At 38.4% G+C, this 15,241-nt stretch overlaps 1 protein-coding gene across 1 annotated transcript; it reads right to left on the reverse strand.

Moving 5' to 3' along the window:
• Positions 1–711: 711 nt before the first annotated feature.
• On the reverse strand, positions 712–1,143 carry LOC526064 (histone H2B type 1-L). The gene has a single exon (XM_002688066.4). The coding sequence runs from the start codon at positions 1,141–1,143 to the stop codon at positions 712–714; it is 432 nt and encodes a 143-aa protein (XP_002688112.4).
• Positions 1,144–15,241: the final 14,098 nt, after the last annotated feature.

Below are 15,241 nucleotides of genomic sequence, written 5' to 3' on the forward strand. Positions count from 1 at the left end.
CAAAGTCAGGAAGATAGTGAAGGACAGGGAAGCCTGCTGTACTATAGTTCATGAGGTCACAAAGAGTCACATATGACCTAGTGATTGAACAACAACAGAAATACTGAAGGAGAGCCAAATGACAGTATTTGACTACAACAAAATGATGACTTTCTGATTTGTAAAGGACTCAAATCATGTAATTAAAGAAAGGTTGGCACACTACAAGAATATATCTGTAATATATATAATCTACACATTTTATTGACTTGAATATGAAAAGAATTGTAAAGTGCACAAAAAATCAGAAAATCTAATTATGAAATGGGGAATTAGGTGAATAAGCAATTACAAAAATAAGAAGGTGCATCAAAGAAGAAAATGAATAAATGCTCATATAAAAATTAAGTCACACAGTAAGATTCTACATTCTAACTATTAAATGCACAAAAAATACAGATGCTCATAATTCTTTCTCTGTATTTCAGAAAATGGCTCATAAAGCATTGTGTACTGGTTCCTGCCACAACCTCAGAAAAATGTCCAATATCTAGAGCCCTTGAAAATCTGTAAGTGAAAAAAAAAAAAAAAAAGTGAAGTTGCTCAGTTGTGTCCAACTCTTAGCGACCCCATAGACTACAGCCTACCAGGCCCTCCATCCATGGGATTTTCCAGGCAAGAGTACTGGAGTGGGGTGCCATTGCCTTCTCCGTTAACAGTGGCTAGGCATATTTACTTGGAGCTGGTATACTTGGTGACAGCATTAGTGCCCTTGGACAGGGTGTGCTTGGCCAGCTCCCCATGTAGCAGCAAGCACATGGCGGTCTGGATCTCCCTGGATGTGATAGTTGAGCACTTGTTGTAATGTTCCAGGTGCGATGCCTTGTCAGTAATGCGCTCGAAAATGTCATTGATGAAGGAGTTCATGATTCCCATGGCCTTGGACGAGATGCCGGTGTCCGGATGGACTTGCTTCAGCACCTTGTACACGTACATGGAGTAGCTCTCCTTGTGGCTGCACTTGCGCTTCTTGCCTCCTTCTTCTGGGCCTTGGTCACAGCTTTTTTTAGAGCCCTTTTTAGGGGCAGGAGCAGACTTAGCCAGTTCAGGCATGTCTATAATGACAACACCCAACATCACAGAAAGATCTTGAAATGCAGGCATGTCTGTAATGACAACACCCAACAACACAGAGAGATCTTGAAAACCTGTAGAAGGGATCAAATAACCACAAATTCCTATGTGGTGGATGTCACCAAAACTGAACCTCAGAGGAAAGGGTGTACCTTCAGAAAGAAAATCGATGGCGTCTGCAGACACCTGTACTAGAGACTCAAGCCATTGTGGCCTCTGAAAATTAAGCTTATGACAGAGTCATATCCTCTAGCAGCACCAGCCAGAATGCAGTACTCATGCTGACAGCTGCTTCTTGATCCCCATCTACTGTTTCATGCTTCATCCCCAGAGTCTTTACTAAGCAGATTCAGGCATCTTTCTGGGAGATCTATCATTTGTTGAGTACAGATTCCAAGGTTGAGCTCTAATCAAGGCATCTTATTGTAGACTGATCACTATGGCTCTGTTTAACACATTCTCTTCTGTATTATATGATCACTGCCATACATATAGCCACAAGGAGACACACTCATTGGGTCTGATGTAGTGGATTCTGGCTCAGAAAATCCTACTTTCTTTGGCAATATTCCTCTTAGATGACTTGGGAAAACATACCTATCCTCTGCTCCTATAGAAAGACTAAAGAAATTAAAGAAAAAAATATGGTGTTGCTGAAAAGCCTGTAGCCAAGGAGAAGTGTCAGGGTGGATGGACTTCCCCAACTTTTGAATTCATTGCTACTCTACCTGAGGTTGCAAGCTGCCTAAAGTCTTGCAGGTGTCCTCTTGACCTCACAGTCAGCACTTCCCTATTAGCGCTCAAAGTTCTCAGCATGGGGATGAAAAGAAGTAGGCAGCAACATATGCTCAGGCTACTGAATATTCTTAATCTCTTCTCACACAGGTTTTTGAGAAAATATGGGCTATGGGTGGAGCCTTGGTGACAGAAAATAAGTATCAGATTCTATTTTTTAAAATCACATGACCTTGAATACAGACAAGAAAGCAAAAATAAATAAATAAATATTTGTCTATTCTTTTGCCAATACCACATTGTGTTGATTACTGTAGCTTTATAGTAAGTCTGATATAGTAAGCTTTATCAGTGGTTCTGGAATGGAAATGGGCACTTTTTGATAAAAGTAAATTACCCCTTAGCTCTAAGTCTTATACATGTATCAGAGAGTTTTACAAGATGATTTAATGTAGCATTTTTTATGCTAATAAACAGTCAGAGATAGACTTTGCCATGCAGTAGTCAAATGAGTAACTATATCTATTAGAGGAGCATTGTTAAATTGGAAAAATATCGTTAAACAACAATAATAAAATAACACTAAGATTTATTATGTATACCATTTGGGTAAATTTTAAACTAAATGAGTGTGATTTTCACGGATGTAAATATTTAAATAAATATACATATGAAAAAAAGTGAAAGTTAGTCACACAGTCGTGTCCTACTCTGTGATTCCATGGACTGTAGGCTGTCATGCTCCTCTGTCCATCGAATTCTCCAGGCAAGAGTACTCGAGTGGGTTGCCATTTCCTTCTCCAGGGGATCTTCCTGACCCTGGAATTGAACCTGAGTCTCCTGATTGCAGGCAGATTCTTTACCAGCTGAGCCACTAGGAAAGTACACATTAAAATAAGAATGTGTACTATTGAAATTATTAAGCAGGGAGTTAAGGGAAAAACAAAATATAAAACCCAAAACCTGGCAACAGAGATACTGCTGCTGTTCTTTAGTTGCTAAATCATGTCCAGCTCTTTGAAATCCAATAGACTGTAGCCCACCACACTCCTGTGTCCATGGGATTTTCTTTTGGAGTAGGTTTCCATTTCCTACTCCCATGAGATCTTGCTGACCCAGGGATCAAACCCGAGTCTCATGCTTGGTAGGCAGATTCCTTACCATTGAGCCATCTGGGAAGCCAGCAACAGAAATAATATGTCATAAACCTAGAAGAATGAGCAATACAATCTATACTTCTAAGGCTGTGTATCTAAAATAGAACAAAACTAGCAGATTACTTTAATTAACTTAAAAATGCATTCCATCTCCATTTAATTGCATAACAACCTTGGTACCTGCTGATATAAAAATTGGTTTGTATTCATGCAAGCTGCATATGGTAGGCTGAGAATATCTAACTTGTGTATATTTCGATCAAAACACACTTCAAAGTAAAATCAACTTAAAGTTATTTCTGGTAATTTATTTGCTTGTAAGATTTAAATATTTTCAAAATCATTCTGAGATTAACTTGTTACATACAATTGATATTGGGAATGTTTTTAAAATATAGCACAGATGCAAAAGATAAGATGTAGTTAATTCAGCATATTTAAATAAATAAATAATTATAAACTAATTCCATGTTAATATTTAGTGTTAATATTTGACTCAAGAGTTTGAAAGTCATGATGAATCTATCATTTCTAGGGTAAGATTTAGTGCAAAGTTCTTCAGAATGCTTAAGACTCCTGAAAATATCATTGACCTCCTATATACTAGCAATGAACAAGTGGGATTTGAAATTAAAAAACAATACCATTTACATTAGTACAAAAAATGAAATACATAGTTATAAATTTAACAAAATACATCTAAGATGTACATAAGGAAAACTAAAAAACTTTGATGAATAAAATCAAATAACTAAATAGAGAGATTCCATGTTCATGAATAGAAAGATTCAATATTGTCAGTTCTTCCCAATTTTATTCATAGACTCAAGGCAACTCTGACAAAAATCTCAGCAAGTATATATGGAGAGGTAAAAGACTGTGAATAGTCAACATAATTCTGAAAAAGAAGAAGAAGAAAGCTGGAGAACTGATGTTACTGACTTTGGACTTACTATAAAGCTACTCTAATCAACAGAGTATAGTATTGGTAAAGAATAGACAAATCAATGGAACAGAATAGAGGGTACAGAAACATACCCACATAAATATAATCAGCCTATCTTTGACAAAGGAGGGAAGGCAATCTAATGGAACAAAGACAGTCTCTTCAACAAATGGTGCTGGAACAACTAGACATCCACATGCAAAAATGAATCTAGCAGAGAACTTATACCCTTCAAAAAACTAACTCAGGGCTTCCCTGGTGGCTCAGTGGTAAAGCACCCACCTGCCAATGCAGGAGACATGAGTTTGTTCCCTGATCTGAATATCCCAGATCCCACATTCTGCACAGCAGCTAAACCCATGACACAATTATAGACCTTATACTCTAGAGCCTGGAAGCTGCAACTGCTGAACCCTCGTGTCACAGCTACAGAAACCCATGAGCCCTGGGGCCTGTGCTTCACAAGAGAAGCCAACCAGAATGAGAAGCCTGTGCATCACCACTAGGGAGTAACCTCCACTCAGCATAACTAGAGAAAAGCCCACACAGCAACAAAGACACAGCACAGCTAATAAATAAATATATAAAATACAAAAAACCCCACTCCAAATGGGTCACAGACCTAAATGTAAAATGTCAGACTATAGAAATACTAGAAGTAACATTAGAAAAAACCTACATATCCTTGGATATGGTGATAACATTTTAGATACAATGCTAAAGGCAAGATCCAGGGGGAAAGCGTATAATTCTGAACTTCATTAAAATAAAAAAAATTTTTCTGTAAGAAAAGGGGGTAAGAGAATGTGAATACAAGCCACACTGGGAGAAAATATTTATAAAAGTCACATCTGATAATTGACTATCATCCAAAATACGCAGAGAACTTTTGATTTAACACTCAACAATGAAAAAATGAAAAACCCGATTAAATAATGGGCCATATACCCTAAGAAACACCTCACCAAAGAAAATCAGATCAGATCAGATCAGTCGCTCAGTCGTGTTCGACTCTTTGTGACCCCATGAATTGCAGCACACCAGGCCTCCCTGTCCATCACCAACTCCATCACCAACTCCCGGAGTTCACTCAGACTCACGTCCATCGAGTCAGTGATGCCATCCAGCCATCTCATCCTCTGTTGTCGCCTTCTCCTCCTGCACCCAATCCCTCCCAGCATCAGAGTCTTTTCCAATGAGTCAACTCCTCGCATGAAGTGGCCAAAGTACTGGAGTTTCAGCTTTAGCATCATTCCCTCCAAAGAAATCCCAGGGCTGATCTCCTTCAGAATGGACTGGTTGGATCTCCTTGCAGTCTAAGGGACTCTCAAGAGTCTTCTCCAACACCACAGTTCAAAAGCATCAATTCTTCGGTGCTCAGCCTTCTTCACAGTCCAACTCTCACATCCATACATGACCACAGGAAAAACCATAGCCTCGACTAGACGAACCTTTGTTGGCAAAGTAATGTCTGTGTTTTTGAATATGCTATCTAGGTTGGTCATAACTTTCCTTCCAAGGAGTAAGCGTCTTTTAATATCATGGCTGCAGTCACCATCTGCAGTGATTTTGGAGCTCAGAAAAATAAAGTCTGACACTGTTTCCACTGTTTCCCCATCTATTTCCCATGAAGTGGTGGGACCGGATGCCATGATCTTCGTTTTCTGAATGTTGAGCTTTAAGCCAACTTTTTCACTCTCCACTTTCACTTTCATCAAGAGGCTTTTGAGTTCCTCTTCACTTTCTGCCATAAGGGTGGTGTCATCTGCATATCTGAGGTTATTGATATTTCTCCTGACAGTCTTGATTCCAGCTTGTGTTTCTTCCAGTCCAGTGTTTCTCATGATATACTCTGCATAGAAGTTAAATAAACAGGGTGACAATATACAGCCTTGACATACTCCTTTTCCTGTTTGGAACCAGTCTGTTGTTCCATGTCCAGTTCTAACTGTTGCTTCCTGACCTGCATACAAATTTCTCAAGAGGCAGATCAGGTGGTCTGGTATGCCCATCTCTTTCAGAATTTTCCACAGCTTATTGTGATCCACACAGTCAAAGGCTTTGGCATAGTCAATAAAGCAGAAATATACAGATGCAAAAATCATGTGAAAAGAATGTTCACATCATATATTGTCAGAGAAATGCAAATTAAAACAACAAAAAAATACCACTACAAAACTGTTAAAAGGGACAAAATCCAGAACACTGACAACACCAAATGCTGCAGAGAATGAAAAGCAATGAGAACAACCATTCCTTGCTAATGGGAATGCAAAATGGTACAGCCACTCTGGAAGACAGTTTGGCAGTTTCTTACAAAACTAAACATACTCTCATTGTATGATCCACTAATCACACTCCTTGATATTGACTTAAGGGAGCTGAAAATTTACATTATGCAAAAATATGCACATGGATATTTATAGCAGATTTGTTCATGACTGATGAAACTTGTAAGCAATGAAGATGTCCTTCAGTAGGTAAATGGATAAGCTGCTACGCATTCAGAAAATGAAATATTATTCAACACTAAATAGAAATGAGCTTTCAAGCCATGAAAAGACATAAAGGAACCTTAAATGCATATCAGTAAGTGAGAGTCCCTTTGACTGCAAGGAGATCAAACCAGCCAGTCCTAAAGGAAATCAGTACTGACTATTCATTGGATGGACTGATGCTGAAACCAAAGCCCCAATACTTTGGTCACTTGATGCAAAGAACTGACTAACTAGAAAAGACCCTGATGCTGGGAAAGATTGAAGGCTGGAGGAGAAGGGGATGGCAGAGGACTAGATGGTTGGATGGCATCACCAACTCAATGCACATGAGTTTGAGCAAGCTCCAGGAGAAGGTGAAGAACAGGGAAGCCTGGCTTGCTGCAGTCCATGGGGTCACAAAGAGTGAGACGTGACTGAGTGACTGAACAATGACAAATAAAAGATGCCAATCTGAAAAGGCTACATACTATGTGATCCCAACTACACATAATATTCTGGAGAAGGCAAAACACAATAAAAAGAGCAGTGTTTTCCAGGGGTTGGAGGGGACTTTTAGGGCAGTGAAAAAGAGAGGCAGTTGTCTTTTGGTATCTATGAGGGATTGATTCCAGAATCTCCTCCTGATACTAAAATTTTCAGATGTATAAGCCCCATAGTTTGCCTTGTCCTCCACGTTGAATTCTGGGGATTCCAATCTCAGGTTATAAACATACACACAATACCTAGCTGGTTGAATCTGTGGATGCTGAAGCCATGGATACAGAAGGCTGACTGTTTGATACCATAATGTATATTGGCAGATAGGTGTCACTGTACATTTGTCTAAATCTATAGAATATACAACACCAAGATTAAACCATAATATCATACTTTAGTGGGGTATGTTGATAACAGACTATGAATATGTGGAGGGAGGAGTTATATAGGAAATTTCTGTGCCTTCCCTTTGATTCTGCTGTGAACTTTAAATGGCTTTTGAGAAACAAGGCCTTAATTAAAACCCAAACATGCACTGGGATGACCCAGAGGGATGGTATGGGGAGGGAGGAGGGAGGAGGGTTCGGGATGGGGAACACGTGTATACCTGTGGTGGATTCATGTTGATATATGGCAAAACCAATACAATACTATAAAGTTAAAAAATAAAATAAAATTTAAAAATAATAAAAAAATAAAGCTCATGTCTTTATACCCTTATCCAAATAAATTGAAAATTCAATGTTAAATGCCACTGTTATGGGCTGAATTTTGTCTCCTCCTGCCACAACAACAATTTAAAAAACCCCAAACTTTTGTTGAAGCACCTATATTTGGAGATAGAATCATTAATGAGGTAATTAAGTTAAAATGCACTGAATAGGGTGGCCCTTGATCCCATGTGACTGGTATCTTATAGCAAGAGATTAGAACATAGATGTACAGAGAGAAGACCATGTGAAGACAGGGAGAAGATAGCCATCTCAAGCTAAGGAGAGAACCTCAGAAAAATTCTAACCCTGCCAACACTTTGGATTTCTAGGCTCCAGAATTGTGAGAAAATAAATTTCTGATATTTAGGTCACCCAGTCTGTGGTACCTTAGTAAGTCAGCTCTAGCAAACTAATATACCCTTGATAATATACATTACTTCTCTCTGAAAGAGATGTTGTTTAGTCACCTAGCTGTGTCTATTTTGCAACCCTACGGACTGTACCCCACCTAGTTCCTCTGTCCATGGGATTTCCAAAGCAAGAATACTGGAGTGAGTTGCTGTTTCCTTCTCCAGGGGATCTTCCCAACCCAGGGATTAAACCTGTATCTCCTGCATTAGCAGGCAGATTTTTTTTACCACTGAACCACCAGGAAAGCCCCATGGAAGAGATGAGAGAGTGGTTAAACTTTGGCATAAAACAGGAAAGAACAATACTCCATATCATTTAGGACATATTTGCTTTGTTTCTGTATACAGTTAAAGGACACTAGGACCTTGATCAAAATTTAACCAAAAAATCTTCATTATTTTAAATGTCTGTGTTCTCTGATAAAATGGAATCACACACACATTGAAGTCATTAGTGATAGAGTCAAAGGGCCCCAAGAACTTTATTTTAATCATTTACTCACTTTTGCAATAGAGTGGATGTGTGCATTATGGGAAGGAAATCCTGAAATTTCAGAGTTGCTAAAATATAATTAGTTTCTAGATCAAATCCCAAATGCCTTATACATAAACGTGCAGTGATATCAAAACAAAGGACAAGTGTTCTGTTAAAATCTGAAGAGGATTTGAAGGCAGATCTGTGACAGCCAAGAGATAACTGACAGTGTGATAAATCTTTGCCCAGGGGAATTAAACAGATTTGAAATAAAATCAATTATTAAAACTTTCCCCCTTGTATGAAAGTTACATAAATATTAAACACTAAAAGTATATATTTCCTGAAATGAAGTATCTCCATGCTTAACAAACATATTTTTTGGGTGTGAAACCACAAAACATAAATGGAATAAAGACACATAATATTATAGTGATATCTAACACATTCTCTTTTGTTACCCTCAATTAAATAACAAAGCCTCGCTCTTCTCTCAGTGAGAGGTGGATGCATGTCAGCAATAAGGAAGCCTCTACTATTCATCCAACCAAATACTGGACATGATATCATAACAGATGTATCCTCATGAAATTCTCAGGTAGAGAATTTGCAGCTTTCTTTGTCAAATATTCACTTTGCCCTCTTCCTCTTGTTCTTTCCAAGTATGAAAATGTATCTTGTGGTTACAACTAAGGGTGAGAGCTCCATTTCGGGCAACTTTGGACAATAGTGAATGCAGCAGGGTATCAGGCAAGCTGCAGAAAGAGAATGAAGGATGTCGATCTATGGTTTGTAACTAGAAGCACAGGGACTGAGGGATGTTGGGCAAATATAGTTCATTTGAATAGCACATTATCGAACTCTTTTTGAATGTCCTGATATCACTTATTAAATGTTATCTGAATGTCAATGTACTTCCCCAGCTGGCCAGAGGCCTCACCTCCTCCATTGTTTCTGGCCTCTGAGGACACCTATGACTGAGTTCAGCAGTAAGAAATGTTTTCCTTCTATAAAATGTGTAATTTAGTACATTTACACAAATGTCAAATAGATAAATTACCAAATGCATTACAAGTATATTAGAAACAGTTAAAATTCTAACTATATAGAAACAGTTTAAAATTTATATCAGTCAAGGTTGACCAAGGAACAGAAATAGAGTATAAAAACACACACATGCACACACATATAATTTACTATGAGAAATTTTCTTATACAATTTTGGGAGCTGACTAAACCACTCCAAATGCAGTGAGTAGCTGAGAAGGGATGAGACGTAGAAAAGAGAAGGTGACTGCAGATCAAATTGCTGTTTTAAGTCTTTCAGTTCAGTTCAGTTGCTCACTCCTGTCTGACTTTTTGTGACTCCATGAACCGCAGCATGCCAGGCCTCCCTGTCCATCACCAACTCCCAGAGTTTACCCAAACCCATGTCCATTGAGTCCGTGATGCCATCTAACCACCTCATCCTCTGTCGTCTCCTTCTCCTCCTGCCCCCAATCACTCCCAGCATCAGGGTGTTTTCCAATGAGTCAACACTTCACATGTGGTGGCCATAGTACTGGAGTTTCAGCTTCAACATCAGTCCTTTCAAAGAACACCCAGGACTGATTTACTTGCAGTCCAAGGGACTGGTTGGATCTCCTTGCAGTCCAAGGGACTCTCAAGAGTCTTCTCCAATACCACAGTTCAAAAGCATCAATTCTTCTGCACTCAGCTTTCTTTGTAGTCCAACTCTCACAACCATACATGACCACTGGAAAAACCATAGCCTTGACTAGATGGACCTTTGTTGACAAAGTAATGACTCTGCTTTTTAATATGCTGTCTAGGTTGGTCATAACTTTCCTTCCAAGGAGTAAGCGTCTTTTAATTTCATGGCTGCGATCACCATCTACAGTGATTTTGGAGCCCCACTCCCACCCCCCGCTCTGCCAACAATAAAGTCAGCCACTGTTTCCACTGTTTCCCCATCTATTTGCCATGAAGTGATGGAACTGGTTGCCATGATCTTAGTTTTCTGAATGTTGAGCTTTAAGCCAACTTTTTTACTCTCCTCTTTCACTTTCATCAAGAGACTCCTTAGTTCTTCTTCACTTTCTGCCATAAGGCTGGTGTCATCTGCATGTCTGAGGTTAGTGATATTTCTCCCGGCAATCTTGATTCCAGCTTGTGCATCTTCCAGCCCAGCGTTTCTCATGATGTACTCTGCATATAAGTTAAAAAAGCAGGGTGACAGCCTTGACGTACTCCTTTTCCTATTTGGAACCAGTCTGTTGTTCCATGTCCAGTTCTAACTGTTGCTTCCTGACCTGCGTACAGGTTTCTCAAGAGGCAGGTCAGGTGATCTGGTATTCCCATCTCTTTCAGAATTTTCCACAGTTTCTTGTGATCCACACAGTCAAAGGCTTTGGCATAGTCAATAAAGCAGAAATAGATGATTTTCTAGAACTCTCTTGTTTTTTCCTAATCCAGTGGATGTTGGCAATTTGATCTCTGGTTCCTCTGCCTTTTCTAAAACCAGCTTGAACATCTGGAAGTTCATGGTTCATGTATTGCTGATACCTGACTTGGAGAGTTTTGAGCATTACTTTACTAGCGTGTGTGATGAGTGCAATTGTGTGGTAGTTTGAGCATTCTTTGGCATTGAATTTCTTTGGGACTGGAATGAAAACTGACCTTTTCCAGTCTTGTGGCCACTGCTGAGTTTTCCAAACTGGCTGACATATTGAGTGTAGCACTTTCACAGCATTTAAGTCTTTTTCAAATTTCATAGCATTTAAGTCTTTGGAGTTTAGAAAAGGCCTTGCCCCTCTCTAAAGGGCACCCACCTGATAAAGCCAGGTACATGTGGCTTCCATTTTCATTTTCTATGAATTAGTCTTTTTGGAACTTTAATTACATCTATAAAATTTCTGGACAGCAGCACCTACACTCTTGTGTGACTGAACTACTGGAACAAAGTGTGTATGTGTTACAAAATGGCTGCCGTCTCCTTTCCACTTTCTAACATAAAGGAGTGAATAACTCTTTTAGTCCACTGGAAGCTTACTAGGAAAAAAAGTTGTTTGGAATTTATCAGTCTAGCCAACTGATACATAACAAAACCAACAATAACAAAAAATAAACTTTCTCTATACTGACATATGTAAGTTCATTTATTTCATATTTAACTATAAATATTACAAATCCATATTCTTGCTTGGATTTTCAGAGATATAATTACATAAACACCACACAATTTTCAACAAAAGACAGATCTGATTCTTGAAGTGAAGAACATATTTAATTTTGTGTCATCAAGCATACATTAAATATTGAGTAGTTTCCCAATGGGACTTCCCTGGTGGCTCAGAGGTTAAAGCATCTGCCTGGAATTCAGGAGACCAAGGTTCAATCCCTGGGTTGGGAAGATCCCCTGGAGAAGGAAACAGTAGATTAAAAAATATTAAAATACATCTGCTATTTTATGTAGAGTTAAAAGTCTATAGAGATATTTTAATTAAAAACTTAAGCATTCTATACTAGGATTAAATGTGTACATTATCAGAAGACAGAGAAAAGTCACTTAAACAAGTATGAGGGTGAGCGAAATAATTTAAATTATGGTTGATGCTTCAGATTAGCCTTGCGTGCACTTAGCTACTGAGAAACCATTAAAAAGGGAAAATTGTTTACAGCCAGAAGGAAAAATGATACACAAAATTTTTGAAAACCTTAGATGCTCAAGAACATAGAAACAATGAATAGAAAAAGCAAAGGGCAATTTTGACTGAGCTATGAGAGAAGGAGTTTATTTTTAAGGGAGGGATATTAAATATAGATTGTTTCAAGGCAGTAGACAATATTGCCAAATTTTAAGCCAGCAAGTACAAACTTACTTCTTAATTTTCAAAAAAGAATTAAAGGTATTAGAGAAAAGATTATCAAGTAGAAGCACTTGAACTCAGCTCCTCTCACAAAAACAAAACAAAACAAAAAAATCAAAAGTAACTGCTAAACAACCATTTACTAAAAAGGACTGCAACCTGCAAAAAATGATATTCTACCTACAAAGATAAAGAGGAAGCCACAAGACAGTAGGAGAGGCCCATTCAATTTGCAGTCAGATCCCATACCCACCAGGTGGGCAATGAAAAAACTGCAAAATAATTGTTATAGAGGGTCTCTCACAGGATTAAGATTTCTGAATCTACATCAGGCTCCCCTTTATAAGGGACTGTCACTGGGAGGAGAAGTCCCCAGAGCATTTGGTTTTGAATGCATGTGGAGCTAGATTGCAGGAGCTCCACAGAACTGGAGAAAACAGAAACAAAACACTTGGAGGGCACACACAAGGTCTCATGCACACTGGCACCCAGGAAAAAATTATTGACTTCATAGATGCCTGAACCAGACCTACCTGCTGGTCTTGAAGGGTCTTCTGGAAAGTCAAAGGGGTGGCTGTGGTTCACTGTGGGTTTAAGGACCTGGTGGCTGAGATATTGGGGAGTACTCATGGGTGTGAGCTCTCACAGAGGCTGCCATTTTGACAACAATGTCTGTCCTCACCCAACAGACTGTTGGCTCCATGTCTGGAAGACCTCAGACCAAACAACCAACAGGGCAGAAAAACAGCCCCATAAGGCAGAAATACAGCCTCACCTATCAACAGGCTGCCTAAAGTCTTCCTGACCTCAGAGCCACCTCTAAACACACTCCTTGACATGGTCTTGCCCACCAGAGGGACAAAACCCAGCTCCACCCACCAGTGTGAAGGCACCAATCCCTCACACAAGGAAGCCTACATAGCCTCTTGGACCAGCCTCAGCCAACAGGAAACAGAGACCAGAAGGAAGAGAACCACAGACACCAGAAGAAAGAAGACCTCAATCCTGGAGCCTCTGGAATGGAGACTATATGCAGAAAAAGAGACAAAATAAGACAGCAGAAGAATATATTTCAGATAAAGAAAAAAGATAAACCCAAGAAGAACAACTAAATGAAGTAGAAGTAGACAATATAATCAAAAAATAATTCAGAGTAATTATAGTAAAGATGATCCCAGAACTCAGCAAAAGAATGGAGGCACAGATAAAGAAGATAAAATAACTGCTTAACAAAGAGTTAGAAGATCTCAGAACAAACAGAGATAAATAAAATAACTGAAATTAAAATGCACTAGAAGCAAACAATAGCATAATAAATGAGGCAGAAAAATGGATAAGTGAGCTGGAAGACAGAATGATGAAAATCACTACCATGGAACTGAATAAAGAAAAAGAATGAAAAGAAATGAGGACAAGCTAAGAGACCTCTGGGTCAACATTAAATACACCAATACTCACACTATAGGGATTCCAGAAAAAGACAGAGAGGAATGGCCTGGAGAAATACTTAGAGAGATAACAGCTGAAAACTTCCCTAACATGAAAAGCAAATAGTTACCCAAGTTTGGGAAGTGCAGAGAGTCTCAGGCAGGATAAATCCAAAGAGAAAAACCTCAATAAACATAGTAATCAAACCAACAAAAAATAAAGACAAATAAAAAATATTAAGAGCAACATATAAAACACAAGGGAATTACCATAAGGTTATCAGCTGATTTCTCAGCAGAAACTCTGAAGGCTATAAGAGAGCCCCATGATATATTTAAAGTGATTAAAGAAGAGAACCTACAACCAAAAATACAGCTGCATTCTTATTCAGATTCAATGGAGAAAGCAAAAGCTTTACAGACAAACAAAATCTAAGACAATTCAGCACAACCAGACCAGCTTTGCAACAAAAGGCAGCTAGAAAAAAGAGAATTATGAAGGGAAAAACTCACCAGTAAAGGCAAATATGTATTTTAAAGGTGGGTAATAATTTTCATATAAATATGATATCAAAACCAGGAATCATGAAAGAGGAGAGCACAAATGCAGGATATTGGAAATGCATTTGAAATTAAAAAGACCAGGGCATTTTAAAGGTTTGATTATATGTCGATTGCTGTTCTAAACATCATGGAACCACAAACCAAAAATATACAATAGATACACACAAAATTAGTAAAGAAATCTGAGCACAAAATTAAGTTAGTCATCAGATCATAAGAGAAGAAAGCAAAAGTCAAAGAGAAAAGACATAAGAAAACAAATCTAAAACAATTAAGAAAATGACAATAGGAACAAACATATTGATAATTACCTTAAATGTAAATAGATTAAAAGACAGAGACTGGCTAAATGGATACAAAATTAAGACCTGCATAGGTGTTATCTACCAGAGACCCACTTCAGAATTAGGGACACTACAGAATGAAAGTGAGGGTATGGAAAAAGGTACTGCATGCAAATGAAAATCAAAAGAAAGCTGGAGAGGCAATACTCATATCAGAAAAAAGACTTTAAAGATTGTTAAAAGAGACAAAGAACACTTCCCAATGGTCAAAGATCATTCCAAGAAGAGGATTATAATTGTAAATATATATGCACACAACACAAGAGCTCCTCAATATACAAGACAAATGCTAACAGCTATAAAAGGGGAAATCAACAGTAATATAATAACAGTGGAGAACTTTAACACTCCACCTACACCAATGGACAGATCATTCAGACATAAAACTAACAGGAAAACACAAGACTTAAATGACACATTAGACCAGGTAGACTTAATTGATACTTACAGACCATTCCATCTACACGTAGCAGAGAAGACACAAAACACTGACCAGGATTGATCACATGCTGG

Source organism: Bos taurus, chromosome 6, assembly GCF_002263795.3.
Source record: "Bos taurus isolate L1 Dominette 01449 registration number 42190680 breed Hereford chromosome 6, ARS-UCD2.0, whole genome shotgun sequence".
NCBI classification, from domain to species: domain Eukaryota; kingdom Metazoa; phylum Chordata; class Mammalia; order Artiodactyla; family Bovidae; genus Bos; species Bos taurus.